Raw genomic sequence first — 27869 nt, 5'->3', positions numbered from 1 at the left:
GTCCCTGCACTCGTGTGCTTGCTAGTATTCATGGCTGATTCCAGAATTACCAGGCTGGGCCCATTAGGTAGGTGATTGCTAGGGGTTCACTTCCAGTGATTTATTGTTTGCCCATCAGAAGGGTGTCCCTGGTGGCTCAGACAGTAAAGAATCTGCCTGCAATGCAGGAGACCCAGGTTTGATCCCTGGGTGAGGAAGATCCACTGGAGAAAGGATAGGCTACCCACTCCAGTATTCTTGGACTTCCCTTGTGGCTCAGCTGGTGAAGAATCTGCCTGCAGTGTGGGAGACCTGGGTTCGATCCCTGGGTTGGGAAGATCCCCTGGAGAAGGGAAGGGCAACTCACTCCAGTATTCTGGCCTGGAGAATTCTAGGAACAGAGGAGCCTGGTGGGCTGCAGTCCACGGGGTCGCAAAGAGTTGGTCCTCAGATAACTATTTTGCATCTTTTGAGTGATGGATATAAAATAGTCTTGGACATGAATCTTTCAGTAGGAGTTATGATCTGTATGTATAAAATAAAGTATTATTACAAGTATTTTATGAGTATGTGGAAAGAAATGACTTAAAGAGCTATTCAATTCAGACATTTTTTTCTAACTCATGGGGAATGAAGCAAACACATTTCAGTTGTTTTCAGCCCCTGCAATCTTTAACATTCCTGCAGTCTTTAACAAAAATATATTATAAAAGCAAAACAATTTCATGCTTTTCCTATCCCAAGACTACTTGAAAAATGTCACCTGAGACATGGAGCGGCAAGTTCAGGGAGCATGGGAGTCTGCCTGTTCTCTCACTGCTCAGGGTTCAGAGCAGGCTCTCAGTAAATGACTTGAGTGACAGAAGCTGACAAGGTGATGTGAATATTTAAGCCCTCGATTATTTTAAGTTGGGGCTAATCATGGCAAGTTTTCTTTTGAAGAATCCAAATCATTGTTTTGACTCTTTTCTTCCGTATATAACCCTGAGCTTAACGTGATCATTAAAGTTCTATTTTCCCCCCCAAGAATTGACTTCTAGAGTAATAACACTGGAAAACTCAAAGTAAATAGAATGCTTTGCTGTAGGACCTTGCAGAATGATTAATGCTAATATGCATTGGGAATCCCCAATAATCATTTCTCAAACTTACTTGACCCTGCAGGCCCCTTTTCACAGAGCATTTGGTTTCTGTGAACTTCAGGAAAAGCTGTTTCTATTTCACTTTCTCTGTCTCTAAGGAAGGCCTAGAATTATCTGCTTTGAGAGCTTGCTTCTTTGTGAAACACAATCTAGATGAGTATTTGAAAATCACTACATAAATTATTTTAAAATATCCATTATAGATAATATGTAAAGATATTCTGATGAAGATTCTTTGGTGATTGAGAGTAAAATATTGCTCTACCTTCTAAAATTCCACTTTGAGGATGTCTTCACTTAAGTTTTTTTTCTCTCTGTTGTACACTAGTGCTTGAGTTACTGAGCATGTGCATTTTGTATTTGTTTTGAAAGTGAAAGTTGCTCATTATGTCCGACTCTTTGCAACCCTATGGACCATACAGTCCATTCACTTCCCCAGGCCAGAATACTGGAGTGGGTTGCCTTTCCCTTCTCCAAGGGATCTTCCCAACCAGGGATAGAACCCAGGTCTCCCACATTGCGGGCTGATTCTTTACCAGTTGAGCCACAAGGAAAGCCCAAGAATACCGGAGTGGGTAGCCCATCCCTTCTCCAGCAGATCTTCCCAACCCAGGAATCGAACCGGGGTCTCCTGAATTGCAGGCTGATTCTTTACCAACTGAGCTATCAGGAAAGCCCTCTGTTTTGAAAGGCAATGTTTATGTACCACATTGAGCCATATCAGGACATGTGAGATAGTTTTCTTCTATAGTCTTCCTTAAACACATGTTTTTAGTGATTTATCTTAGCTTTAGAGATTTTTGAAAAAGAAAAAAAAAATTGTTCTCTTTGAATTTCTGAAACTGAAGCAATGTAGCAGCTGTGACCATGGCAGTCATTTTCTTTGCCTTAATTTTTCATGCTTATATTTTCTCATGTCTTTCTCTGGCTCAGCATTTTGAATATCTTCTAGGGCAGAATCAATGCACCATCTAATATGTTTGTATTTTGCATCTTTTATCTTCCCTAGATCTTGCTGATATTCTTCCATCTCCTTTTCTCCATGCTTGTGATTTTGGTTATGAGTTCTTGAAATGGACTTCTTACTATAAGAACAGAAATATCAATAAGGACAGAAAAATAGATCTTTATTAAAGTAACTTCTACAATATCCATTTCTCTATCATCTTTTTTTCTTTCATTATTTTCTTTTGATGTTCTTGCACATCTGTGACTAAAAGAAAAAAGTTTGGAAGGAAAAAGAGGCTGCTTATTTTAAGAAAATGAGTAAAATTAAAATATTATTTTAAAAACGTGTTTTACTAATTTGGTGAAATTTTAACTCAGGTATGTATAGATCAAAAGGATTTTCTATGTTTCTATGTGACTTCATTCTGATCTTTCTTTAGCAATGTGTAATTTTTAAAAGTCCAGTGAAAAGCTCCTTTTAACCCATTTTGAAGTTAGCAGTTGTGGTCACTGCTAACTAAACTCTTAGAAGTTGACTGAGAGGAAAGCTGAGGGTTGCTTTTCCCCTTGTCTGCATGATTGAGATGAAACTTTAACAAGTGCTAACAAGAAATAAGGAGAAGGCAATGGCACCCCACTCTAGTACTCTTGCCTGGAAAATCCCATGGATGGAGGAGCCTGGTAGGCTGCAGTCCATGGGGTCACTAAGAGTCGGACATGACTGAGCGACTTCTCTTTCACTTTTCACTTTCATGCATTGGAGAAGGAAATGGCAACCCACTCCAGTGTTCTTGCCTGGAGAATCCCAGGGACGGGGGAGCCTGGTGGGCTGCCATCTATGGGGTTGCACAGAGTCGGACATGACTGAAGCGACTTAGCAGCAGCAGCAGCAACAAGAAATAAAGTTTAAAATATGGGACTACAAAGTATATTTCAGTACACATATATTTATATACATATGTGTATACTTATGTATAAATACATATGTATACATGTAAATATGTATACACATATGTATACATATAAATATGTCAATTTAGACTTGAATCTGAAATCAAAGGAGATTTTATATTAAAAAGCAGGAATGTTGTCTATTTCTTTCACACTTAACTTACAGGTAAGTTCTTGTAAAAATTGTACTTAGATATTTGTAAATGCTGAAAAATTTGTATCTCAGTAAAGAGCAGAAATCTACATTAATGTTTTAATAGATTAATGATAATGTTTTAATAGATATCTTTATGTTTTAAAGAAATAATATAGTCTTAAGGCTTCATGGGAGGTAAATAAAATAGTTAATAGTGGATATATTTGGGTGATGAGATTGAGGTGGATATCATAATTATCTCTGTGACTTTTCAAGTTTTCTGTAATGAGCATGGCTTAATTTTATAGTCAGAAAAAATGTTGATTTAAAATGACTCTCATTTATTCATCGGAGAAGGCAATGGCACCCAACTCCAGTATTCTTGCCTGGAAAATCCCATGGACGGAGGAGCCTGGAAGGCTGCAGTCCATGGGGTCGCTGAGGGTCAGACACGACTGAGCGACTTCGCTATCACGCATTGGAGAAGGAAATGGCAACCCACTCCAGTGTTCTTGCCTGGAGAATCCAAGGGATGGGGGAGCCTGGTGGGCTGCCATCTATGGGGTCTCACAGAGTCGGACACAACTGAAGTGACTTAGCAGCAGCAGCAGCAGGGGCATTTATTTATAAGCCAGAAAGAAAAACACCAATACAGTATACTAACACATATATATGGAATTTAGAAAGATGGTAACAATAACCCTGTATACGAGACAGCATAAGAGACACTGCTGTATAGAACAGTCTTTTGGACTCTGTGGGAGAGAGAGAGGGTGAGATGATATGGGAGAATGGCATTGAAATACGTATAGTATCATATATGGAACGAGTCGCCAGTCCAGGTTCGATGCAAGATACTGGATGCTTGGGGCTGGTGCACTGGGACGACCCAGAGGGATGGTATGGGGAGGGAGGAGGGAGGAGGGTTCAGGATGGGGAACACATGTATACCTGTGGTGGATTCATTTCGATATTTGGCAAAACCAATACAATATTATAAAATTTAAAAATAAAACAAAATTAAAAAAAAGAAGGAATTCAAATGAGTCATTAAGAAGGACTCCCTACATTTATCAGCTTGGCCTGCTATAAGAAAATACCACAGGCTGGGTGGCTAAAAAAAACAGAAATTTATTTTCTTGCAGTTCTGGAGGCTGGAAGTCTAAGATCAGGGTGCCAGCATGGTTGGATTCCTGTGAGAATCCTGGCTTTCAGAGAGTCACCCTCTTGCTCTGTTCTCACATGACAGAGAGAGAAAACAAGCTCTCTAGTATCTCTTCTTATGAGGGCGTTAATCCCATCATGAGGGTTCCATACTCATGACTCCATCTAATCCTGATTACCTCCCAAAGGCCTCCTCTCCAAATATAATCACATTAGGGATTAGAGCTTCAGCATATAAATTTTGGAGGCACCTAGACATTTAGTCTCTAACATTCTCCTCACTCAAATTGGCAATATACAAGATTACCAGATATGCATCTAACATTGAAAAAGACTTGCAGGCTATAAATAAAAAATGATAGTTATCGCTGGATGATAGAAACATAGGGAATTTTCTCCATTTTTTGTGAATTTCAAGTATATTACTTTTATAAGTGAAAAGATACAATAAATACTATTTTAAAAGGAAAATGAAATACTACAGAATGGAATGTAATATTCCATAATAATGTTGCAAATTTCAAAATCATTTTCTTTTATCTTCTTGCTTTTTATGTGTGTGTGTGTGTCTTCAGCACGTAGAGCACCCAGGTATGGGAACACAGTGGAGCTCAGTGCTGCTGCTGCTGGTTCTCATTTTTCCTTTTTAACAGTAATGGCAATGTTCATGATAATGAAACATGCCAGTGGGCATGTAATATAGGAAAGTGAAATAGAAAGTAGCCACAAAATCAGGACACGCATAATTGTTAAAGTTTTTTCTGAGTTGTTATAAATAGAATAGCCCATTCATTGTCTTTACTTTTAGAACTCTTTAGTTTCTTAGATTCTAAAAAAAATGAATTAGTTTAAAAAAAATGAGTTAGTGGCTCATTTTTCATTAACTTCCAATTGCAAATGTAATACAACCTCCTTGAATCTACACAATAAAATGGCAGGGAGATGTGACAGTGAGAAAACTTGACATCAAACTTCCAGTGTGTTTCATTCCAAGCACTGATTTGAGTTTAATACCTGAGGTTGAAGAACTGTTTTTCCCTCTATAATGCATTTCCTCTCTCCTCTCCTCTCCTTCTAATGCATCATTTCTTATTACACTCTACCTTGTGTGTGGAATCTGTCATTTCCTTCTTTAAAGAAAATTATCTATGATTTGTCCTCAATTAACCCCACATTTGAGTGTAATATTTCTAGTTTTTTTTTTTTTTAACTCTGTAAATCAATAGGTAAGAAATGCCCTTCAAGATAGTGATTTTTTTTGTCACACAGGAAGCTGTCTGCTTGCCAAGTAAATCATGATGTGATATATTATTTCCAGTTGCTATAATTTTCAATATTTAGTGTGTCAGTCATACTAGGTCATGATTCAGTTATTTAACTTCACTTATGTCTATATTTTAGATGAGAATCCTTTCCCCCATTAGTAGATTTTAATTTCCTTCTCTTTCACAGTCAAATTCCAAGCATGCCTTATAAAACTAGCCACAAAATACACACATGAACAAACTGTTTTTGTGTGTACAAGTAGACTCGAAAATATTCACTAGTAAACTGTCTCTGAAATTATAAATTTGTCTTCTTAAATGTCATTTTTGTTTTTAACACTTTAGATCACTTTTTATCACTTTCTTTATTAATTTGATTGCTAGATATGCAACAAACATATCTAGGTAACTCTCTGTCTTGCATTGACATAAGCTGTTTATTGGGAGCTTAAAAAAAATCTCACAAGTGATCTTCAGAGGTGAAAAAAGTAAATTGTTCTGAATTCAGGGCTGTGTGTACACCATAGTTAATCTATTACTATGAATAAATTGCTTTCTGAAATTGTTTTGGTAATATTGAAAAAGCAATTTTCTTTCCCTCTCTCTCTCTCTTTTTTTTTTTTTTTTTACCAACAGGACACAAAAATCGCTTCATTGGAGCGAAACATAAGGGATCTTGAGGATGAGATCCAGATGTTAAAAGCCAATGGTGTGTTGAACACTGAGGACCGTGAAGAAGAGATAAAACAAATAGAGGTTTACAAAAGTCACTCCAAGTTCATGAAAACCAAGGTATGTATAGTCCAAAGTTATAAACTTTTATATTCTTAATGTGACTGGAAAGTTATGGTTTATATACATACTTTCCCCAAATACTCACATAATCTGCTTTATGTGATACATGAAATATATGGACAATAAAGAAGAATGAGGAAATTTTTTAGTTCAAAAGCATAGATTCCAGAAAAATCAGATAAAACTTTAGGTAGAATTTCTACTTACTAAGGGGTTCAGGATTTTCTAATGAATTCTTTCAGTGTTCCTCTGTCTTGGGAATTAACATTTATTTTTAATAGTCTTTGCTCTCCAAATTTCCTGAGATTTCATAAGTTTGCTATTTTTAAAAGTTTCTGTCTTTGCCAAATTTCTGGCCCATTCCTGGAAGGTGATGAAAGGTTAATCTTGGAAGCCAATTTAACTGATTTGAATGGTATGAAGATATTTTGGTTTTAATATAGTATTTGACAGTACTGATTTTGAGTCCCAGTACTATCATTTGCTGAAAATATTCAATCTCTGTGAGCCTCAGTTTCTTCATCCATGAAATACTGATAAGAAAAAGAAAAATACCTTCATCATCGGGTCGCTTTGACAATTCCAGGAGATTATGCATTTAAAATACTTACTCCCTTGACTGATCTCTAGAAAGCATTCAGTCATGTGAGACATTGTTGTTGAGTGTAATTATTGTTACCTATTGCTGTGGAATATTTATGAAATATTATTAGAGTAATCGTTTCCATTACTTTTTATCAGTATTGCTAGTTTTAAAGAATTTGGCTTGTATTTTTCAAAGTGAAACTTTGAGTTGCAAATGGACAAATCACCTGAAAATCTGTTCTTTTTATATATGCAGAATTATTTAATTTATGAGCAGCCCAATTGGCCTTTAGAGACTTCGAAATACTTTTATTTATTCCTCTATTTAAGCCATTTTATTTTTGAAGACAATAACCACACCAATTAAAATTATTTTTTTCCTACCACTTCCTCTTAAGTACCCCTGTTCTTATTCTAGGTTTTGCTGTTTGTTGCCTTATAAAATGCAGCAGAGTTGAGTGATGCGCACTTCTGTGAGAAGGCAGTGGGAAGTGGAGAGGATAACTGCTTAAGTAATGGTTATGGTTTTTATCAGGTGTGAAATACATGGATAGTCTTTGCAGAGAATTTGCAAAATTACAGGAGAGAAATAATATCTAGTGTTTACTTTACTCTGTATGTATGTGTACATGTGTTTCTCTAGGAAAAACAAAAACCATGCTATACTTCTGTCAACTTCCATCTGTAAGTTAATGTTGAGATTTTGACTAAAAATTTTCATCAAGGAGTAGAGATATGAGAAGGAGAATGTCCAGTGTATTTGAATGTAACCCCTTGCTTTTAGTGATGGCCACAAAATGCAGAGCAGGTTTCCTTGCTAAGTTCTCCCTTCTGGTTTCTTTTTTGCAGTCCTTTCCTCTTAGAGAGTTGAGCTGACATGCCACAAGCACAGTAGTAGGGTGGCCTGCAGACAATGGCCAGATCACTCCAGGAATGAAGACCAGATGTACAGATCTGAGTGAATCCATGAAGACTGGGGGAAATGATTGTTTTGGCTCAAACTGTTCCTCCCCACCCTATCCTGTCATATATCAGTAGAAGATAGTTCAAGCCACTTGTACAATTGAAAATGCCTTGAAATTTGTAAACTCTGTCCTTCAATATAGATTGTGTCCCGGTGAATAAAACATGTATATGGTCTTCAGGAAGCAAGTGATGGCCTTTATTATCTCACAGTCTTCTGAGGCACCATCAATCCTTGAGCTAGTTTTAACTTTTAATGGTTAGTTACTTTCAAGGGTTTCCAGAGTGGTCAATTCGGAAGGATGTTCAAGGAGAGAAAAGGAGTTAGGTGAAAAGAGTGCAGGCTGAAGACTGAAGCAGACTCTGGCAGATTTCTAACCTGCCCTTGATAGCTACATGATCTTCAGGAGTGACTTAAGTCCCTCAGCCACACTTTCCTATCTATGAAGTGGGGACATCACTGCAAAACTTAGAGAGTGACTCAAAATGTTAAACAAAACTCTGCAGTTAAAGCACCCGAGTCAAAAAAGTAGGCGATGACTATATCCATTATTATTGAAGAAATATAATCAAATATATTAATAATTTTATTAAGTGCAAAGAGGAACTAAGGAGCCTCTTGATGAGGGTGAAAGAGGAGAGTGAAAAAGCTGGCTTAAAGCTTAACATTCATAAAACTAAGATTATGGCATCTGGTCCCATCACTTCATGGCAAATAGATGGGGAAACAGTGAAAGCAGTGACAGATTTTTTTTCTTCTCAGGCTCCAAAATCACTGCAGCTGGTGAAATTAAAAGATGCTTGCTTCTTGATAGGAAAGCTATGACAAACCTAGACAGCGTATTAAAAAGCGGAAACATCACCTTGCTGACAAAAGTCCTTGTAGTCAAAGCTATGGTCTTTCCAGTAGTCATGTACAGATGTGAGAGTTGGACCATAAAGAAGGCTGAGCACTAAAGAATTGATGCTTTCTAACTGTGGTGCTGAAGAAGACTGTTGATAGTCCCTTGGACAGCAAGGAGATCAAACCAGTCAATCCTAAAGGATTGGGCTTCCCTGGTGGCTCAGCTGGTAAAAAATCTACATGGAATGCAGGAGACCTGGGAGACTTGGGTTCAACCCCTGGGTTGGGAAGATCCTCTGGAGAAGGGATCAGATACCCACTCCAGTATTTTGGCCTGGAGGATTCCATGGACAGTATAGTCCATGGAGTCGCAAAGAGTCAAACACAACTGAGTGACTTTCACTTTCCTAAAGGAAATCAATGCCAAATACTCATCAGAAGGACTGATGCTGAAGCTCCATTACTTTGGCCACCTAATGCGAAGAACTGACTGATCGGAAAAGACCTGATTCTGGGAAAGATCGAAGGCAGGAGGAGAAGGGGACGATAGAGGATGAAATGGTTGGATGGCAGTACCAACTCGATGGATGTGTGTTTGAGCAAGCTTCGGGAGTTGGTGATGGACAGGGAAACCTGGCGCGCTGCTGTCTATGGGGTCATAAATAGCTGGGACTCGACTGAGTAACTGAACTGAAAATTGAATTGCTAGTGTACTTCATGGTCCATTGTAGCCTATTTGGATAACTTTTCTACAAACTTTGTATGAATGTGTTGCTTGTGAACATCACAGATATCTGAGGAGTTAATTTGTGCAATAGTTGTTTACACACATTGACAAGGAAACTGTTTAGTGTCACCACTGGAGTTTCTTGAATTCTTTTGTTTATATGCAGGATTATATGGATAAAGCTTTCAATGGTGGATTTTGAGCTCTGTGGTCCCCAAAGGGGCACTAAAAGTTGTGCATGTTCAAAATATTTCCCATTTCCCAATCCTTACCACTTAGTTGGGAAAGTAAGAAATGTACTCAAAATACCACCCTGAAGACTTGATGGGAGGAGAGTTCATTTCTGGCTGGAATAATGCAAGTTGTGCAAGGTTAAAGTTAGTGTTTTGTTTTTTGTTTTGGTCAAAATAATCAGATTGGTGAAACTACAGTGATAGGTCTGGGGAAGATTGCCAACTCAATCTGTGTCTGAGCATACCTAGAAGGATATGTGAAAACACCATTCTATCCCCAATTCTATACAGTTAAGGAAGTAGGAAGAACTCAAGTCTATATGAAATTACAGACTTTTTCAAAAAATAAATATTAGATTTAAGTTGCAAAAATCTAGAGATTCTGAAATGTACTTGGGAAATGGAAATGTAATTGTTAAACTCATTTGGTTTACTGAAGCGGTGGTAGACACGGAAATCATAAGGTGACTTTGGATCCCATCTAGCAGAAAATGGTAAGTTTAATGCAGGGACAGTTGATTTCAGAAACTGTTGTTTTAATAGTTCACAAAAACTCAGAGTCATGGTAGAGGAACACTTCAGAAATTCTTATGAAATGCTGCACAAGGAGGGGACTAGAACTCTTTGAAACTAAATCTGAAAATTGCAGCTGTATATTGTTACTTCTGCCTGTGGCTTGTAATCAACATATAGAAAGCTTAAGAGTGCCCTTTCTTTTACCAGGTTTTCTGGAGAGGCAGAATCTTCAGGGTTTACGATGGTGCCAGGCTTGGCAGTGCCCACTGATCTGTTACTTTAATAGAGGTCTAAATGTGTTCTGTCTTAATTACTTGGAAGCTTACTTTTTTTAATTAAAAAAAAGATTTTAAAAGTTTTAAAGTCAACCTAATCATTAAAAAATAGCTCCTAGAGTATCTATGTTCTCATTTGCTTATATTTTTGAAATTTTAGCTGAAAAGTACTTTCATGACCCATTGGTGATACAATTAACTCAGCATTTGATTCCTTGTCATCAATCTCAATTTCTGTGTGTAACTATTTGCTCCAAATAGATAATTGCTATCATCACTTAGTCGCTAAGTCGTGTCTGACTCTTGCAACCCTATGGACTGTGGTCTGCCAGGCTCCTCTGTCCATGGGATTCTCCAGGCAAGAATACTGGGATGGGTTGCCATTTCCTTCCCCAGAAATATATAATAAAGGCAGCTAATAGTGATATATACAGACTCATTTTCAGAGATAGAAGTGTGTTGAAATACTTTTAAATGTTTCAATGAAAAATTGACATTGTTGTTGTTCAGTCACTAAGTTGTGTCTGACTCTTTGGGACCTCATGCACTACATCACGCCAGGCTCCCCCATCCTTCAGTATCTCCTGGAGTTTGCTCAAATTCATGTCCATCGAGTCAGCGATGCTATCTAACCATCTCATCCTCCGCCATCCCCTTCTCCTTTTACCTTCAGTCTTTCCCAGCATCAGGGTTTTTTCCCAATGTGTCAGCTCTTTGCTTCAGGTGGCCAAAGTATTGGAGCTTCCACATTAGCTGAATCTGATAAAGAAACAATGTTGTATGCAAAGTGAGTGCTGCTTGGATTAATTATTAAAATGAGTAAAGACAGTAGGTTGGAGGGAAAGGAAGTATTTTAAGCAGTCCCATGAAATAGCATGTGCTTCCATTTTGTTGCTGAGCAGATGCCTGGGACTGGTAGGGCCTCTTGCAAGCTTTGTGATTAGATGAAGTAGCAGGGAAGACCTAAATTGCTTTTGTAAATATGATATCATAAATAGCCATGACATAACATTTTTGAAATAATAGAAGGTGAATTTCAAAAATGTAAAGGCAGAGTTTAGAATCGCAACTTGTGCAAAGCCTGGGATACCAGATATAGTCAGTCAGGATGAAAAGACATGCATCTTTCAAGCCCTCTGGCACATGCATGTTGTCCCTGAGAACTGAGACTCAGAGACCTCCCAAGCTGTGCAACTCTCCCCTGTTGGAAAGTCCAATTTCTACCCACACTCACAAGGTTTAGAGGAATCAAAGTGTAATGGCAGAATGTAAGAGGCTATGAAAAGCATGAGTTACCTCAGCAGCACTGTTAAGGCTTTAAGAATGGAATGTACCATATAAATAATTGTTTTCCTACTAGGGAAAGAATGATGGCATCCCCTGTTGTATACAAGGCTTTGTTCCTAGACTCACACATTTTCATCTACTGACCCCGGTACTTCTCTGTTAGCCACTCCCTCTGCAGAGTTTGCCAAAGATGCTACTCTGCTGTCTTAGATCTCCCCCTTTATTCTCAATTTGTAACACATTTTCTTATTAACCTCTGATGGATTACAAACCTCATAACCCAAACTGCATGATAATAAGCACATCACTTTCTAGATGTGAGGGCCATATCTGCAGTGAAAAAGAAGCTGTTTTCCTTGGCCGAGTAGGCTTTATTGGTGTTAGTTGTGTCACAGATGTAAGTGGTAGAAGAACTTTCAGACGAGATGAAGTGTGCCTGATGTCCACATGGACTTCATATAAAGCATGTGATGTAATTCCGATTGGTTTTTCTTCTTCCCATCATGGAGACAGACCTTCCCCAGCCTCAGTTCTCATGTATGTTCGATTGCATCACTTTTCATTTTTATTGAGTTTATGGCTATAAAAGAAGCCAAAGGCATATTTTTATGGAAGAATATGATTTTTTTACCCCACAACTATATTCCCCTTAGAAAAACTTTTTTTCCTGTTATTGTCTGCATAAAATATTTAAAATTTACCTCACGGCAGTGATAGTCTGCAAGTTATTTAAAGCAACTGCCTATTAATATTTATAGACTGAGATAGTTTTATCATTATCAATCTATTTTTATTGAATGAAGTAGCTATATGTAGAACCTGCCATGTCTTCCTTCCTATTAAATGCCATTCCATTGATGTTAATTTCTTTCACATTCCTCTCTCAATACCCCACTCCCATATGAGATTTCTACTCCGATATTTGTAGACGTTAGCACTAATCAGCTTTTTTTTCTTTACTATAAATATCATCATTGTTTCGGCATGTAGAGTTGAAAGTTTTTTGAGTTTTATTTTCAGATGAATCAGTTTCGTATGTTGAATCAACTATATACTGTAATGTCAACTATTCCTTGAGTAGTTGCTGATCACAAAAGATTTAATTCATTTTATAATTTTCTCTTTTCCCTCATTTTATTTATATTCTGTTCTTGTGTGTGAGAAAAAGAGAGGGCTATAGGGAGAGGACTTACTTTGTTGTAGCTAAAAATCATAGACTCGTGATTTCTTAAATTACAGAGAAATAATGTATTTCATGGATTGCACAGACCTGAGTAGTGCTGCCACCCAGACACACATACTCGAAGTGCATTGATAATCTCGCACAGTTCTTTTTAGTGAACTTTTCAGCATACTCAGAATTCTTCTCAAGACTGCCTTCCGGGCAGCCGTCACCAAACCTGTAGATGTGGCAAGTATGATGAAACCTGTATGTCCCCCTATCTAGTCTGGGTTCACCCTGCAAGTGGGGTTCTATATAAACTTTTATAGTTAATTGCAGAACCCTGAAAATTTCTGAAGATGGAGGTCTCACTTCTTTTTAAGCATCTCACTCTGTTTATGCTCAGTAGTTATCAGTAGCTTGGTTCTTATTTAGCTAGTTTCAATTACTGGGACAAAAATGATGGATCAAATATAGTTTAAAAACATACAATTTAAAATGTACTTATAAACTTTGAAGTTAGAAAGAACCTGAAGGGCCAAGATTAAGCCAAAGCAGGGGCCTAGAGTGAAAACTACAGCCCTGGTTCTATCTTCTTTTTTTTTTAGTTATTTGTCCTCTCCAGGTCTTAGTAGCAGTGTATGGGATCTTTATTGTGACATGCTGGATCTTTAGTTGTGGCATCCAGGATCTAGTTCACTGGCCAGAGATTGAACCCAGGCCCTCTGCATCGAGAGCGTGGAGTCTCAACCACTGGACCACCAGGGAAATTCCTGGTTTTGTCTTCTTGTTGGCTTTGCTAGACAGATGAACTTGAGCTTTAGTTTTCACAGTCACAGTGACACTGAAGGAAAGTGACAGAAGCTTGAGCCTGCTCAAAATGAGGAGCCAAGCAGGAATCCCACTACCACGTAAAGCTGGGATCCCAGACAGCTAGACTCTTAATGCAGGAGTAAAGTAAAAATAAATTGCCCACTCTATTCTCCTCCCACCTAGACTAAGGGGCTCCAGGGAAAATCATTTATTTACCTATTTTAAGTCTTTGAGCCAAGATAAAGGTGAAAAAAACTAGCAGTGAGAATCTGTAACCATAGCTGGCTCTTAGGCAGATGTGCAGTGTGAGGTGATCCAAGAATTTTCAGTATATAATGTAGTTTAAAGGAGTCCGTGGTTGGTAGTGCCCAGGAATTGGCTGAGATAAATGTTCTGAAGGACCACATGTTCAACTAAGACCCCTCAGTATTTTTCTCCAGAGAAAGTTCCAAAACATGTGAGTAAAAAGTAAAAAAAATTTACAAAACCTTCAAGAAAGCAAGCCACTGTAAGCAAAAGCCAGTAGAAAGAATGAACAGCAGAACTAGAAGGGAAAGACTTCAGAAACTGAAATTTTAAGACAAACACTATGAAATAAGTATGTTTAGTATGTTAAATCGGAGAAGGGAATGGCACCCCACTCCAGTATTCTTGCCTGGAAAATCCCATGGGTGGAGGAGCCTGGTGGGCTGGAGTCCATGGGGTCACGAAGAATCGGACACGACTGAGCGACTTCACTTTGACTTTTCACTTTCATGCATTGGAGAAGGAAATGGCAACCCACTCCAGTGTTCTTGCGTGGAGAATCCCAGGGACGGGGGAGCCTGGTGGGTTGCCGTCTATGGGATCACACAGAGTCGGACACGACTGAAGCGACTTGGCAGTAGCAGTATATTAAATAAAAGAAGGAGTTGAAAATATGGCTAAAAGGCAAGAGGCTATAAAAATACCAAGGAAATTTAGAAAGAGGCAAATAAAATGACTTAGAAATGGAAAAATATAAAAATGGAAATTTTAAAGTTTGAGAAATATATTTAATTGCAGAGTGGTCATAGCAGAAGAGAAACTTAATAGACTAGAAAATAGGGCAGAAGAAATTAAATGAAACATAAAAAGATACAAAACATTAAAGATGCATAGAAGATAGAATAAGAAGATCTAGCACAAATCTAATCCAAATTCTTGAAGAAAGAGAGATGAAATAAGGACAGTTATTATTCAGAAGCCATATTTGAAGAGATAAAAGAGATAAAAGCTGAGAATTTTCACAGGTATCAGTCTACAAATTCAGAAGTCTTAAAATACCCAAAATAGGATAAATAAAATGAAATCTATTTGCATCAAAATAAAGACATAAAATCTTAGAGGCCAAGAAAAAGTCTTAACAGAACATTTGTCCAAAGGAGATATATGAATGTCTAATAAGTATGGGAAAAGATATTTGTTAACATCTTAGTCATTAGAGAAAGCAAAACCATAAGGAGATAACCACTATATACTCACTGGAATGATGACGAATGGAAAGACAGATGATAACAAATGCTGGTGAGGTTTTAAAGAAATTAGAACCCTTATATGTTTCTCCTGCTAAATCACTTCAGTCGTGTCCGACTCTCTGCGACCCCATAGACAGCAGCCCACCAGGCTCCCCCATCCCTGAGATTCTCCAGGCAAGAACACTGGAGTGGGTTGCCATTTCCTTCTCCAATAAAATTGTATAGTCAGTTTGGAAAGCAGGTAGAAATTCTTCAGAAAGCTAAACATAGTTACCATGTGACCTAGCAGTTTCACACCTGTGTTTATATCCAAGAGAAATGAAAGCATATGTCTCTACACACTTGTACATAAATGATCAAGCAGCATTATTAATAGTCAAAATGTGGAAACAATTTAGGTGTCCATTATCTGGTGAATGGATAGAAACAATCATGTATATTCATACAGTGAAATATTACTCAGCTATAAAGAGCAATGAAGTACTTATATATGCTACAAAATGGATGAAACTTGAAATGTTGTGTATGTTATGGAAGCCAGTGACAAAGTACGTATATTGAAGAGTGCATTTATATGAGATTCCCAGAAAAGGCCAGTCCATAATGTAGATTATTGGTTGCCTAGGGCTAGGTGTAGAGGATGAGGAATGAAGAGTGATTTTTCTACTTAAAGTTTCATATTAAGATCATGGAAATGTTCTAAAAATAAAAGTGTAATCAAATGTCATGCACATATATGGAATATTGCACCCAACAATTGTTGGATACATAATCTTTTTAAGCACATAGTATACAGAATGCTTCCCTGGTGGCTCAGACAGTAAAGCGTCTGCTTGCAATGCGGAGACCAGGGTTCAATCCCTGGGTTGGGAACATCCTCTGGAGAAGGAAATGGCAGCCCACTCCAGTACCCTTGCCTGGAAAATTCCATGGACGGAGGAGCCTGGTAGGCTACAGTCCATGGGGTTGCAAAGAATCAGATACAACTGAGTGACTTCACTTTTCACTTTCATACAGAATGCATTTATGATCACTGACTACATACTGTGCATAAAGCAAGATGCACCAAATTTCAAATGAATACTGTAGAACAGACCATGTTCTCTACTCACAAAGCAAGTAAGACATAAAAAAAAAAGAGATAACTAGGAAACATTTATGTATTTGGAGATTAAGAAACACATTTTTAAGTTATTCATGGTTCAAGGAATAATAATGGAGATTGGAAAATATTTAAGGCTGTACAATAATGTCAAGGTATATCAAACTACAGAGAGTGAGCTAAAGTGATACTGACAGGAAAATATATGCTCTTAAGTCTCATACATGGAAAGAAAAAAGTATGAAAATTAGTGAGATAATATTCCAACTTAAGCTTAGGAAAAGAAAATAGAATAAACCCAAGGAAAGTATGAAGAAGAAAATAATTTTAAAATTAGAGCCAAAACTAATCAAATAGAAAATTAAAATGTTGGATGATCAACAGAACCAAAATTGGCTCTTTGAAGAGGTTATTTAATGGGACATGCTTCTGCTGAGATTCATCATGTTGATATATGGCAAAACCAATACAATATTGTAAAGTTAAAAAAGAAAAAAAAAAATAATTAAAAATAAAAATATTAGGAATGAAAAAAAATAGTCATAGGTACCATAATATCAAATATAAATGAGTTTTATGAAAACTTCATGCCAACAGGGTGAAAATTTAGATGAAATGAAAGTCTTTTAATGAAAATAACTTAGCAAAATTGATTCACATAATTATAAACATGGATATTCCTATAATCATTAAAGATGGATGAAGTAAGGAATGGTCTTTGGAAAAAGAAAATACCAGCTCTGGATGATTTTTTGGGTGATTTTTAATGAACTTCAGTGAAAAAAAATTTGCAGTTTTACACAAATCATTTCAGAACACACTAAAAGAATGAACACTCCCTACTTTATTTGGAAGGCTAAATTGATGCTAAAACTTGATAAAGATAGCACAAGATAGGAAAATTACAAATCAGTCTTGCCCATAAATGTAGAAATGCTGACAAAATATTAGCAGGATGAATCCAGTAACATATAAAAATAATAATGCATCATGATGAAGTGGAGTTTTTCACAGTAATGCATGGAGAGAGTAATATTTTAAAAATACATTAATATAATTTATTATAATATATTAAAGGTGAAAATGTGATAAATCATGAGGTGCAGAAAAATGCTGGATAATATTAAGCATTCTTTAATGATTAAAAAAACAACTCTTCGCAGAGTTGTAGTAAAAGGGAACTTTCTAAAACTTGAATGCCTGTAAAAAGCTAAAGCAAGCATTGAGCTTAATGACAAAATATTGAAATTCTTCCCTTTAAGACCAGGGACAAGACAGAAGCCACAAATTCCACCAAGAATATCAGAAAAGTTCCTGTCTTTCTGCGTGACTGGCATAGACTTCTTCACAGCCAAGTGGTCACAGGGTGGTTGGACTTCTGTCCTTGTGGTTAGCTTCCAGTGAGAGGAAGCTAAAGCTGCTAGTTCTCCTAGAGGCTGGAACACGCATACCGACACTTGTTCTGCATTTTGCTAGCTGAAGCAAGTCACAGTCCAGTCCATGCTCAAGAGGAGGGTAAATAGACTCCTCCTTTAGTTTTGAAGAATGGCATATGTGTATAAGTAGGAAGAAATTGGTGGCAGTCATTTTTAGAGGACTTCTACCATAACTCCTAACAGACTGGCCAAAATGTAAAACTCCAATGACATATGATATTGGCAAAGACATGGAGTGATTGGCACATTTACACATTGCTTGTGACCATAGAAATTAATAAAGTCCTTTAGAAAACACTTTAATGTTATCTAGTGAATATGAAGATGTGCATACTCTGTGTTCCAGCTTTTTAACTCCTAGATTATTTTTTACAGTGTGTACCAGGTAGTATGTATTAGAATGTTCAGAATAGCATTTTTCATAATAGCAAAAAAAAAAAAAAAAAAAAACCTGGAAATAAGCCCAAATGTCTGTTAACAGCACAGTAGACAAATACATTTTTCTGAAGTCTTACAATGGAATACTGTTCAGTTCAGTTCAGTTGCTCAGTCGTGTCTGACTCTTTGTGACCCCATGGACTGCAGCATGCCAGGCTTCCCTGTCCATCACTAACTCCCAGAGCTTACTCAAACTCACGTCCATCACGTCAGTGATGCCCTCCAACCATCTCATCCTCTGTCGTCCCCTTCTCCTCCCGCCTTCAATCTTTCCCAGCATCAGAGTCTTTTCAAATGAGTCAGTTCTTCGTATCAGATGGCCAAAGTATTGGAGTTTCAGCTTCAGCATCAGTCTTTCCAATGAATATTCAGGACTGATCTCCTTTAGGATGGACTGGTTGGATCTCTTTGCAGTCCAAGGGACTCTCAAGAGTATTCTCCAACACCACAGTTCAAAAGCATCAATTCTTTGGCACTCAGCTTTATAGTCCAACTCTCACATCCATACATGACTACTGGAAAAACCATAGCTTTGACTAGATGGACCTTTGTTGGTAAAGTAATGTCTCTGCTTTTTAGTATGCTGTCTATGTTGGTCATAGCTTTTCTTCCAAGGAGCAAGCTTGTACTTTAGTGAAAATGAAAATGAACACATTGCACAAATAGGAACTTGATTTAATCTTGAAGATATTAGATTGAGTAGAAAAAAGAAAAAAGCTAAAAAAGAAAACGCAGTGCAAATAAAGTTAAAAATCATGCAAAATTAAATAGTGTAGAATTTACAGGTGCAGAAAAATAAGGTAAGATTGAAATACAAATAAGAAAAGGATGAACACAAAATTTAGGGTGGTGATTGTTTCCAGAGAGGGAAAGGAAATAGAAATGGGTTGGGAATTGGGTAATTCTAATGATCCTTTTAGTGAATTGAATAACAGATGTTTCTTGTATTATTTTTCTATTTTATGTATTTCTGATGTTCTTTTGTATCTTTTTAATATAGAATATAAGAAAAAAGATCCCTCAATGCTTGTTTTTGGGGGGTGAGGATTCTCTTCTGTTGAATGATGCTCTTGAATGATCATTTCCATTGTGGAGTATCAGAGAAGGTCTAGATTCTGTCTTGGGTAATTACCTTTCTTAGCTCCCTGTTGACCCTTCTGAGGACCATGGTCAATAGACCTTATTTTTTCTTGGATGAGTTGTGGGTTTGGCCAGGAAGCCTTCATTCCATTGTGAACCTTGGTTCTCAGTGGTGTGGAAGATAGAAAGCATCTTGTGGACCTTACCTTTCCTGTTTTCTATTGTCAGTCGCCTTTGAAGACCCTCCCTGGACTCCTAAGACTAAGTGACTCCCAAGGCTGTATTTTTAAGCTCATGGTCTGCCATGTTGGAGTAATGATGACTAGCTCTTGAAAATTTAAGAGAATTCAGTAGTCCTCAAATGTAAAGAGTAGGAGCTGTAGCATATAATTTTTTGTAATTTCATTGTTTTACAGATTGATCAGCTGAAGCAGGAGCTTTCAAAGAAAGAGTCAGAACTTCTTGCCTTACAAACAAAGCTTGAAACTCTCAGCAATCAGAATTCAGATTGCAAGCAACACATTGAAGTGCTTAAAGAGTCACTTACTGCCAAAGAACAGAGAGCTGCCATTCTTCAGACTGAGGTAAGGTACTGTTTCAGGAAAGTAGACATTGAATTGACAGCAAATATCCTACCCAAACAGCTTTCATTAGAAGACTCCCTTATCCAAATCCTTGGGGCCATATACATCTTGGATATCAGGTATCTTGGGGATTTTGGAAAGGTAAGATCTGTTGCATGAATCACAGATTGTCTAACACTCCCAGTGGGGTTGCAGCAATAGCCCATAAACAAATATATGAATATTTGTACAGAGAAAAAAAAATTTTTTACACTTAAGTAGAATAATTAAAGTATATATAAGAAACCTCCTATTGATTTGTGTTAGGTTGTGCCACCAAAGGAGTTTGCTTTTCTTTTCTTTTTTTCATTTTTTGGAGATTTTATTTTTTTGGATGTTGGAACCACAGATAATGATTGAACCTGAAATTGTTTCATTTCATCAAAAATCATAAAAGCATGAGAATGTCATCTACCTTCCTGTTACTGTGTGTCTGTGTAGGCTTCACTCCTGGTACCCTTATGTTTCTTACTTCCTAAAGAGTGTCCTCAAATTTCAAGATTATTTTACCATTTGAAGAAAGTTGATATTGTTTCAACTTATTCATACAGTTTCTTAAATGAAATGTGATTTTTATTTCTTATTCATACTTAGAAGAAAAAAAAAAAAAACCTAAATAACTTGTTGCTATCCTACTTTCTTGCTTCTTCTCCTTGAATTATATCTTGGGTCTGCTAAGAAATGCAGAACACAAACTAGTTATTATATAAATAAAACAGTTACTAGAAAATAAATTATTACATGGAGTCAATAGCAAAGAAAACAGTGAATCTCCCTCATTTTTGTGTCGAGGCACTGTTTTACATGGATTACTTTAGAAGGCTTTACTTGAGTTACATGTTGTTTCTTGTGCTCTTGAAGCCGTGTCTTTGCATGTGTTTGGGGTCTCTGGGGAAGTTTGGATTTTCTGTAGGAGTTACTGGGGCCATGGAGTAGATCTGTGCCCTCAGCCAAGGTGCAGGAAAATGCAGAGGAGAAAGGAAACAGGCTCCAGGTTGGACAGGTCTTGGCCTGGACCTGATCGGTCTATGCACTTCATTGGTTAATAGGCAGTTAATTGGTAGCTTCAAGCCAACACTGTCATTTTGGCCTCAATGATGTAGATATTTTACATTTAAGAAATATCATTTTTAGTTGTGTATAGTTCTACTGTGAATGTAGCAGCTTGGATATTTAAATTTTTAAGGCATAAATGTGAACTATGCCTTAATTGAAGGTTGACTTGTATAATATTTGAGGAAACGGCAGTGAATAGCAGTGATCCTAGAACTGTGCTAATACTATACTGTATTAGTATATATTATTACTATATAGTGTAATGACACTCCAGTACTTTTGCCTGGAAAATCCCATGGACGGAGGAGCCTGGTAGGCTGCAGTCCATGAGGTCGCTAGAGTCGGACACGACTGAGAGACTTCACTTTCACTTTTCACCTTCATGCACTGGAGAAGGAAACGGCAACCCACTCCAGTGTTCTTGCCTGGAGAATCTCAGGGACGGGGAAGTCTGGTGGACTGCCGTCTCTGTGGTCGCACAGAGTCAGACACGACTGAAGTGATTTAGCAGTAGCAATGCTATAAAACTGTGCTGTCTAATACTATAGTCACCAGGCACATGGGTCTATTCAAATCTAGATTAATTAAAGTGCAGTTAAATTTAGACGTTAGCTTCTCAGTCACACTAGCCACTGTTCATGTATTTAATAGTCATATGTAGTTAGAGACTAGTGTATGGGACAACACAGCTATATATAGAACATTTCCATGTAGTACTTGTCTGTCGGCTTATTGGGACAAATCCTGCTCTCTGCCTGATTTTGTAAAGTTTTATTAGAACACAACCATACTCTTTCATCTATGTGCTGTCTTTGGTTGCTTTTGTGTTGAAAATATTTACTCTCTGGTCCTTTACAGAAAAAGTTTGCCATGTATGGCGTGTGATTTCTTGGTGAGAGGATTGATTGGGAATTTGCATGCCTGGTTTGTCTTTTCTCTAACAGTCTTACTCTGAACAGGGTCAGATTTGCTAACCTCCTTTCTATGAGCACAAGCTTTTCTTTAAAGTGGACATTCACACAGCAACAGGCTGTATCACAGTTGTCTTACATTGACAGTAATACTGTCACTACTAATAAAGTTACTGTAATTGTGTTGCTGTGTAGAAGGAAACTTAAGATGCAAGGCAGTCTGTTGAGATATGGCCCAGGCTTCTTGATAGTTCCCCTGCAGAAGGAAAGAATGAGAAAAGTCAGCTTAGAAAAGCTTACTATCTTCCTTTCACGGCCTTGTATTGATGAGTGCTCTATTCCCCAGCCTCTCTTCCTTTTCTTATTCTGTCCCCTTGTATTTTGCATCTCTCGAATTAATGTAGTTCAAATTAGACCTATATATATTTCATGAAAAAGACAGTGGCGACATTATATAGATAGCTTTCATCCCACATTCAATAATTAAAATGACCCAATAAAGAGACGGCACTTTAAAGTAGAAAAAATTATTCTCCATGTGTAGAGAAAGTGAGATGATTTTCTGGTTTTCTGCTTTGAAGTTGGGAGTGTGAGATTAATGATTTTATCAGCTGGAAACATACAAGGAATTTTCTTTTGCCTTTTTTCTTCTTTTAAAATCTTCGTAAATGGAAATGGAAAGAGTTATCTAATGATATCCATCTCTTAGAGGAAGCAATTTAGGTTGAAATTAGCTCTAATTGTTGGATCATAGGCAAAGGATTTTTGGCAGCCCAGTAAAATACATTAAAGTGATTTTCCTGCTTCTTGGCAAAACAGAGGAAAATAAGAGTCTCCCTACCTAATGTGGGTTAGTGGGTGAGTATTCAGTAGGTGAGATGTTTCCTTGTGCCCTACAAGGAAAGAACTGAGTTTACATTCTTATGAAAGGTATGGTTTCATCCTTGGAAGAGGTTATAAGTGATAGCTCCTTCCAGGTAGATTCCTAAGTCTTTACTGAATGCTCTTGCCAAAATAGAAGATGACTTTCTCTAGAATGGGAAGAGGCCTTCCGGCATCTCTGGAAAACCTTTGCCATTAGCTGTTTTTGGCTTCTCTTTTAGAATATGGTGAAAGTGACAGATGTTACTGACTCAACAGTTCATCTCCATAAGGAAGCCTCTTACCACCATGCAATTTGCATTTGGGAGGTGGTAGGTTGAAGGGTGGGACAAGGGGGGAGGCAAGTTGTCTGGGTTTGTGGCTATGTGGCTTGGCTCCTGGATAGATTTGTTTTAACTTGTACAGATGCCCAGATGCTCTTTGACATGTGTGCAGTAAATCAATGGAATAATAATTACACACATACACACACACACACAGAGACACCACATAGCTCTTAACATAGTATTTTACTTTTTAAAATAGCTTCAAAGAACCCTAACGCCAAGTATCTTATTTATGCATTAATTTCATGTGCATAGAGATAATAGTAAATTGACTTTAGTGCCTTGACTTTTATGAATTTCAATGAATAATTGCCAACATATCCAGAAATTACAAAGAAGAAAGGCCTAGCTATCATTGTATCATCTGAAGTAAAATGTGATATGAAAAAGCAGCATTTAGAAGTGGGAGATGTGTGCACATGCCTTAATCTCCCCATTTAATCACTGTGACGTAAACAAGACTTAAATTTCTGAGCCTCCACATCTTGACTGTAAAACAGCAGCGTTGTGCCAGCTTTTTGTGTCCATGTGAGAAATGTTTAGATTCTTCTAAAGGGTTTTAACTATCAGTTGTGTTGACTATCATCATTGCTGTGATTTTTATCACTATTGTATGTCAGAATATTTGGAAAACACTCCACCTCACTTCTCCTCTTACCATCCATTCTGTGTGTTCTACCTTTGTGGGTCTCCTTTGAATTTTTGGTATCTGCTTTTACTGAGTTCAGACTTTTATATTTCAATTGAGTCACTTTTTTATGTCTTAGAATGATGCAGAGAAATTAAAATACTACGAAAATGCCACCTATTTTGTTCTGGCTTCAAATTAAAAGGTGTCTGTGTGTTTTCTTGCAAGTACACTTTGCCCCAGCCCAGCATGATTCCCAAACTGCCAAGCATGATATCTCTTCTGTATGTTTTCTGGAAGATACGTTATATGATAGTGGAATATGATGGTTGCTTTTATATTCATTTCTGTTCAAAGTAGTTAGGGAAACCTTCTACTGGTCTAAAAGAAAACACTTGACAACCTGTTAATTAAAAAATGTATGGGTTTAGTGTTGAGAAGGTGAGAGGCAATACATGCAGGTTAGGTTAGTGGCAGCTCCTTGGCAATGATCCATAACATTTTTGATTTTGGTTTTTAAATGTCATCAATATAAGAAAATGTTGTGCAGTCTTTTGGTTCACTCCTCAGAAAATTAACCTCAGCACATCCATACTTATATTCACATGCCATAACATATATACTTTCAGGTACTTTACATATACTCTGAAGCATTTCCAAGAGTTTCACATTAAAGATCCCTGCCCTATGGATTTCATGAATTTTTCATTCAACATATATATTTTGAATGACTACTATGTGCCACATTTGGTTGCTGCCTTTATTGAGTCAACATATAGTGGGTATATGGATATATGAAGGCAATGGCACCCCACTCCAGTATTCTTGCCTGGAAAATCCCATGGACAGAGGAGCCTGGTAGTCTGCAGTCCACGGGGTCGCTAAGAGTCAGACACGACTGAGCGACTTCACTTTCACTTTTCACTTTGCTGCATTGGAGAAGGAAATGGCAACCCACTCCAGTGTTCTTGCCCGGAGAATCCTGGGGATGGGGGAACCTGGTGGGCTGCCGTCTATGGGGTCGCACAGAGTCGGACACGACTGAAGTGACTTAGCAGCATGGATATATGATAAAGAGCTGATCAGAATACCTTGAATACTCACTGAATCCATTATCACTGGTTGGTAATAATCCCCCACAAAATCTTAATTGGACTTCATCTCTCTTTGCTTCTTTAAAAGCAGACAAAAGGAAACAAAGAAGCTAGAATTAAATGTTTAGCTCCTTTGACAACTGAAGTATGCAAGCTATATGAAAATATCCATTTATATCTCTTGTAATTTAAAGCTAACATTGCTAAGGGTTCCCTCCTGGTTCAGTGGTAAGGAATTCGCCTGCCAGTGCAGGAGACGTTACTTTGATCCTTGGGTCAGGAAGATCCCCTGGGGAAGGGAATAGCTACCCACTCCAGTATTCCTAAGGTGATTACACTGTTAATGTTAAGATTTTATGTTTTGATTTAAACTGATCCTCTGGTTCTCCTTGAGAAAAGGAATTATATTTATAGACTTACAGATTATTTCAGGAGTTACTGCATCTACTTAGAAATGCTTCAGTCAGCTATACTTTAGATAGACCCTCCCCTAAACTTGTCTGAAAAAGCAGCATATTATTTGATAATATTTTATTAAGCATCTGTCATGCACAAGGTGCTGGATAATGTGGGATCCATAATCTTAGAGGATTTAGTAATTTAATTGCATTGCTCGAATGTCTCCTAAGTACAAGACGTGACTGCTCTGTTGACTTTCAAAAACTGTGGCTGTTTTCCACGCAATATGTTATTTTAAACTTGACTTACAGCTTGTGAATTTGGTATTGTTGTCCCCCTTTCTTAAGACTAGGAAATAGAGGTTCAGAGAGAATATGTATCTTGCTCAAGGTCACAGAACAGTGAGTGACAGACTTGGGTTCTCAAGTTCTAAAACTCTTAACTAGAAACCTAGCACTTTTCAAGCGTCCCAGTGGACCAAGGGTTTTCTTTGTGTTAAGTAAGTGATGTACATTATCTCATTTAATATTCATGGTAAAGGTTATGCCAGATTTTATAATTCTGTATTGAACAGGGAGGTTCACTAGGGATTCAAGAATGCTCACTAGATACAACCCTGTACTGTCTATGAATAGGGATAAGAATGAATAACTCTGAGATCATAAATTCTTACAGTAACATTGTGGCTATAGCAGTAGTACTGTGGGCATATTAATGTGGGATATTGTTGGGAGGATACCATTTTATGAAGTCTAGAATTCCAGTATATTAAGAAGAATTTTTTGTATATTATTTAATTTTTATTTCTTTAAAAATGTTTAGGATTGTGTATATATGTACATATTCATACATGCATTCACCCTTTGTAGGAAAAAAAAAAAGGAATGGACAACAGTATCTTACTGTGTTTTATTTTTGTTAGAGTCTCACATGATCTTTAAATGGTCTATGATACACTTATTGTACATATGTAGTATAAAAATTAAATGCATTCTTAAGAGAAATGGTGATGATAATTTCTTCAGGGAGATTGTGCAAGGTACTGGTGGAGGAGGAGGTGCTTTTTAAGCCCATGGCAGCATTTTTTGTTCCTCTGAGTCATGGATGATTCAGTGTGATAACACAACTAGTGGAGCTGTCAGTTTTCATGATGAATCATAAAACCAAGCTTTTGACTATGAAAATGTCATTTTATGGAGACAAGACACATTTTATGAGTCCTTGCTTCTGGGTTTGTTTCTCATTGAAATGGGTCCTCCCCCCCCACTTCAAGGTGAGGCCAAGACTCCTGGGTATAAAGGTCACTCTGACAAGGAGTTGGGAATGCTTTATGGTGTCCAGGGGCTGTGGGACAAGATGCACTCCCAAAGGGCTTTGTAAACTGTTCATATGCTTGAGGAACTACTCCTTCTACTAAACTCACACATGTTGACCAAAGGAGTTTTTTAAATGACTGTATTTTCCACAATACATAAGATGGGATTTACAAGGAATGCTCCTTTACTTTAAAAAAATAATTGCAGTTTTTCTTTTTACCTCTTGCCGCTGTTGACTGGCAATCAGTACAGTCCTTTCTAATCACTTTAGTCCAGCCTTCAAAGGATAATATTAGAATTGTCCTTTTTGAGATAGACTTTTGTTTAATGCCCTTCATAATCACAGCATTTAAAAGTGAATTGTTTTTTTCAAAAAGTTAGTAGCAAATGACGGAACCAACTTTTAAGACTGTCAAAACACCCTAGTGCCAAATCAGGGTGCATTGTATCACTTTTAAGAGTTGCAAGGAATGTCTTTAAAATTAATAAATGAAGGAGGTTGGTGAAAAAATATACAAAACAAAATCCTGGTGTCACTTGAATTTTTCATTCTAATCCTGTCATTGGCTTCACATTTTAAAATGTTTTTGTTTGACCAGGAAAGGCATCATTTGAAATTTTTATTGATAACACTCTTAACTTCAAGAAAAAGACATAAACCTGCAAAGTTGTAACTATCATGGTGGCCACAATTGGGAGGTCTGCAAAATAGTTTATTACCAGTAGGAAAAAAATCTTGGGAACCACAGTCATTATAGGGGTCACCACCTTGCTACGTGCATTTTATTTTTTTTCCCCTTTTCATTTTGAGGGTATGTATGATGCCAGTGCCAAACTACACACATTCCCCTCCCCTAATGTCTGTGGGCTTTGTTTTGATTCTCTCTTTATTAATGATGTGAAAACTTTGGGGTCACACAAAAATGAGCCAGGGTCAGCCTTTGGGGGCCCCAGAATGCTGAAAATGTCCTGGTATCTAGCTAGTGAAGACATTGTTTAAAGGAGCTAGGTTTCACTTGAGATTTTTAGCTGTTCTGCAGATTTTAGACACCCAGGTAAACTTTGCAAGTCAGCCTCATAATCTTGCTTTCTTAAGGTGAAATACGAAAGACTTGTGGTGGAGGAATGAAAATGTGTCCTGGTTGTTTGCAGTTCTGTGACTTTTTTTGAGGGGTCCTGTTAAAGGATGGTACAGGTAGCTACAAACATTATTTTATTCCATAGGTCCAGAGCCCAATGCTTTTGTTGTCATTGTTCAGGCTTTCAGAAAATGCCATATTTAACACTTTGTTAGTAT

At 37.3% G+C, this 27869-nt stretch overlaps 1 protein-coding gene across 16 annotated transcripts in view; it reads left to right on the top strand.

The window, feature by feature from the left end:
- Nucleotides 1-27869, top strand: part of ERC2 (ELKS/RAB6-interacting/CAST family member 2) — a 984881-nt gene that overhangs the window by 306705 nt on the left and 650307 nt on the right. For all 16 annotated transcript variants that reach the window (XR_003507771.1, XR_003507770.1, XM_027522882.1 and 13 more), the window contains 2 exons: nucleotides 6222-6377; nucleotides 19754-19921. Coding sequence is in view for 14 of the 16 variants with exons in the window: in XM_027522882.1 (XP_027378683.1) it covers nucleotides 6222-6377; nucleotides 19754-19921 (324 nt within the window). In the remaining 2 variants the exon portion in view is untranslated. The remainder of the gene's footprint in view (nucleotides 1-6221; nucleotides 6378-19753; nucleotides 19922-27869) is intronic.

This window comes from Bos indicus x Bos taurus, chromosome 22 (assembly GCF_003369695.1).
Source record: "Bos indicus x Bos taurus breed Angus x Brahman F1 hybrid chromosome 22, Bos_hybrid_MaternalHap_v2.0, whole genome shotgun sequence".
In the NCBI taxonomy this organism is placed as follows: domain Eukaryota; kingdom Metazoa; phylum Chordata; class Mammalia; order Artiodactyla; family Bovidae; genus Bos; species Bos indicus x Bos taurus.
This window is presented reverse-complemented; position numbering and strand designations above follow the sequence as displayed.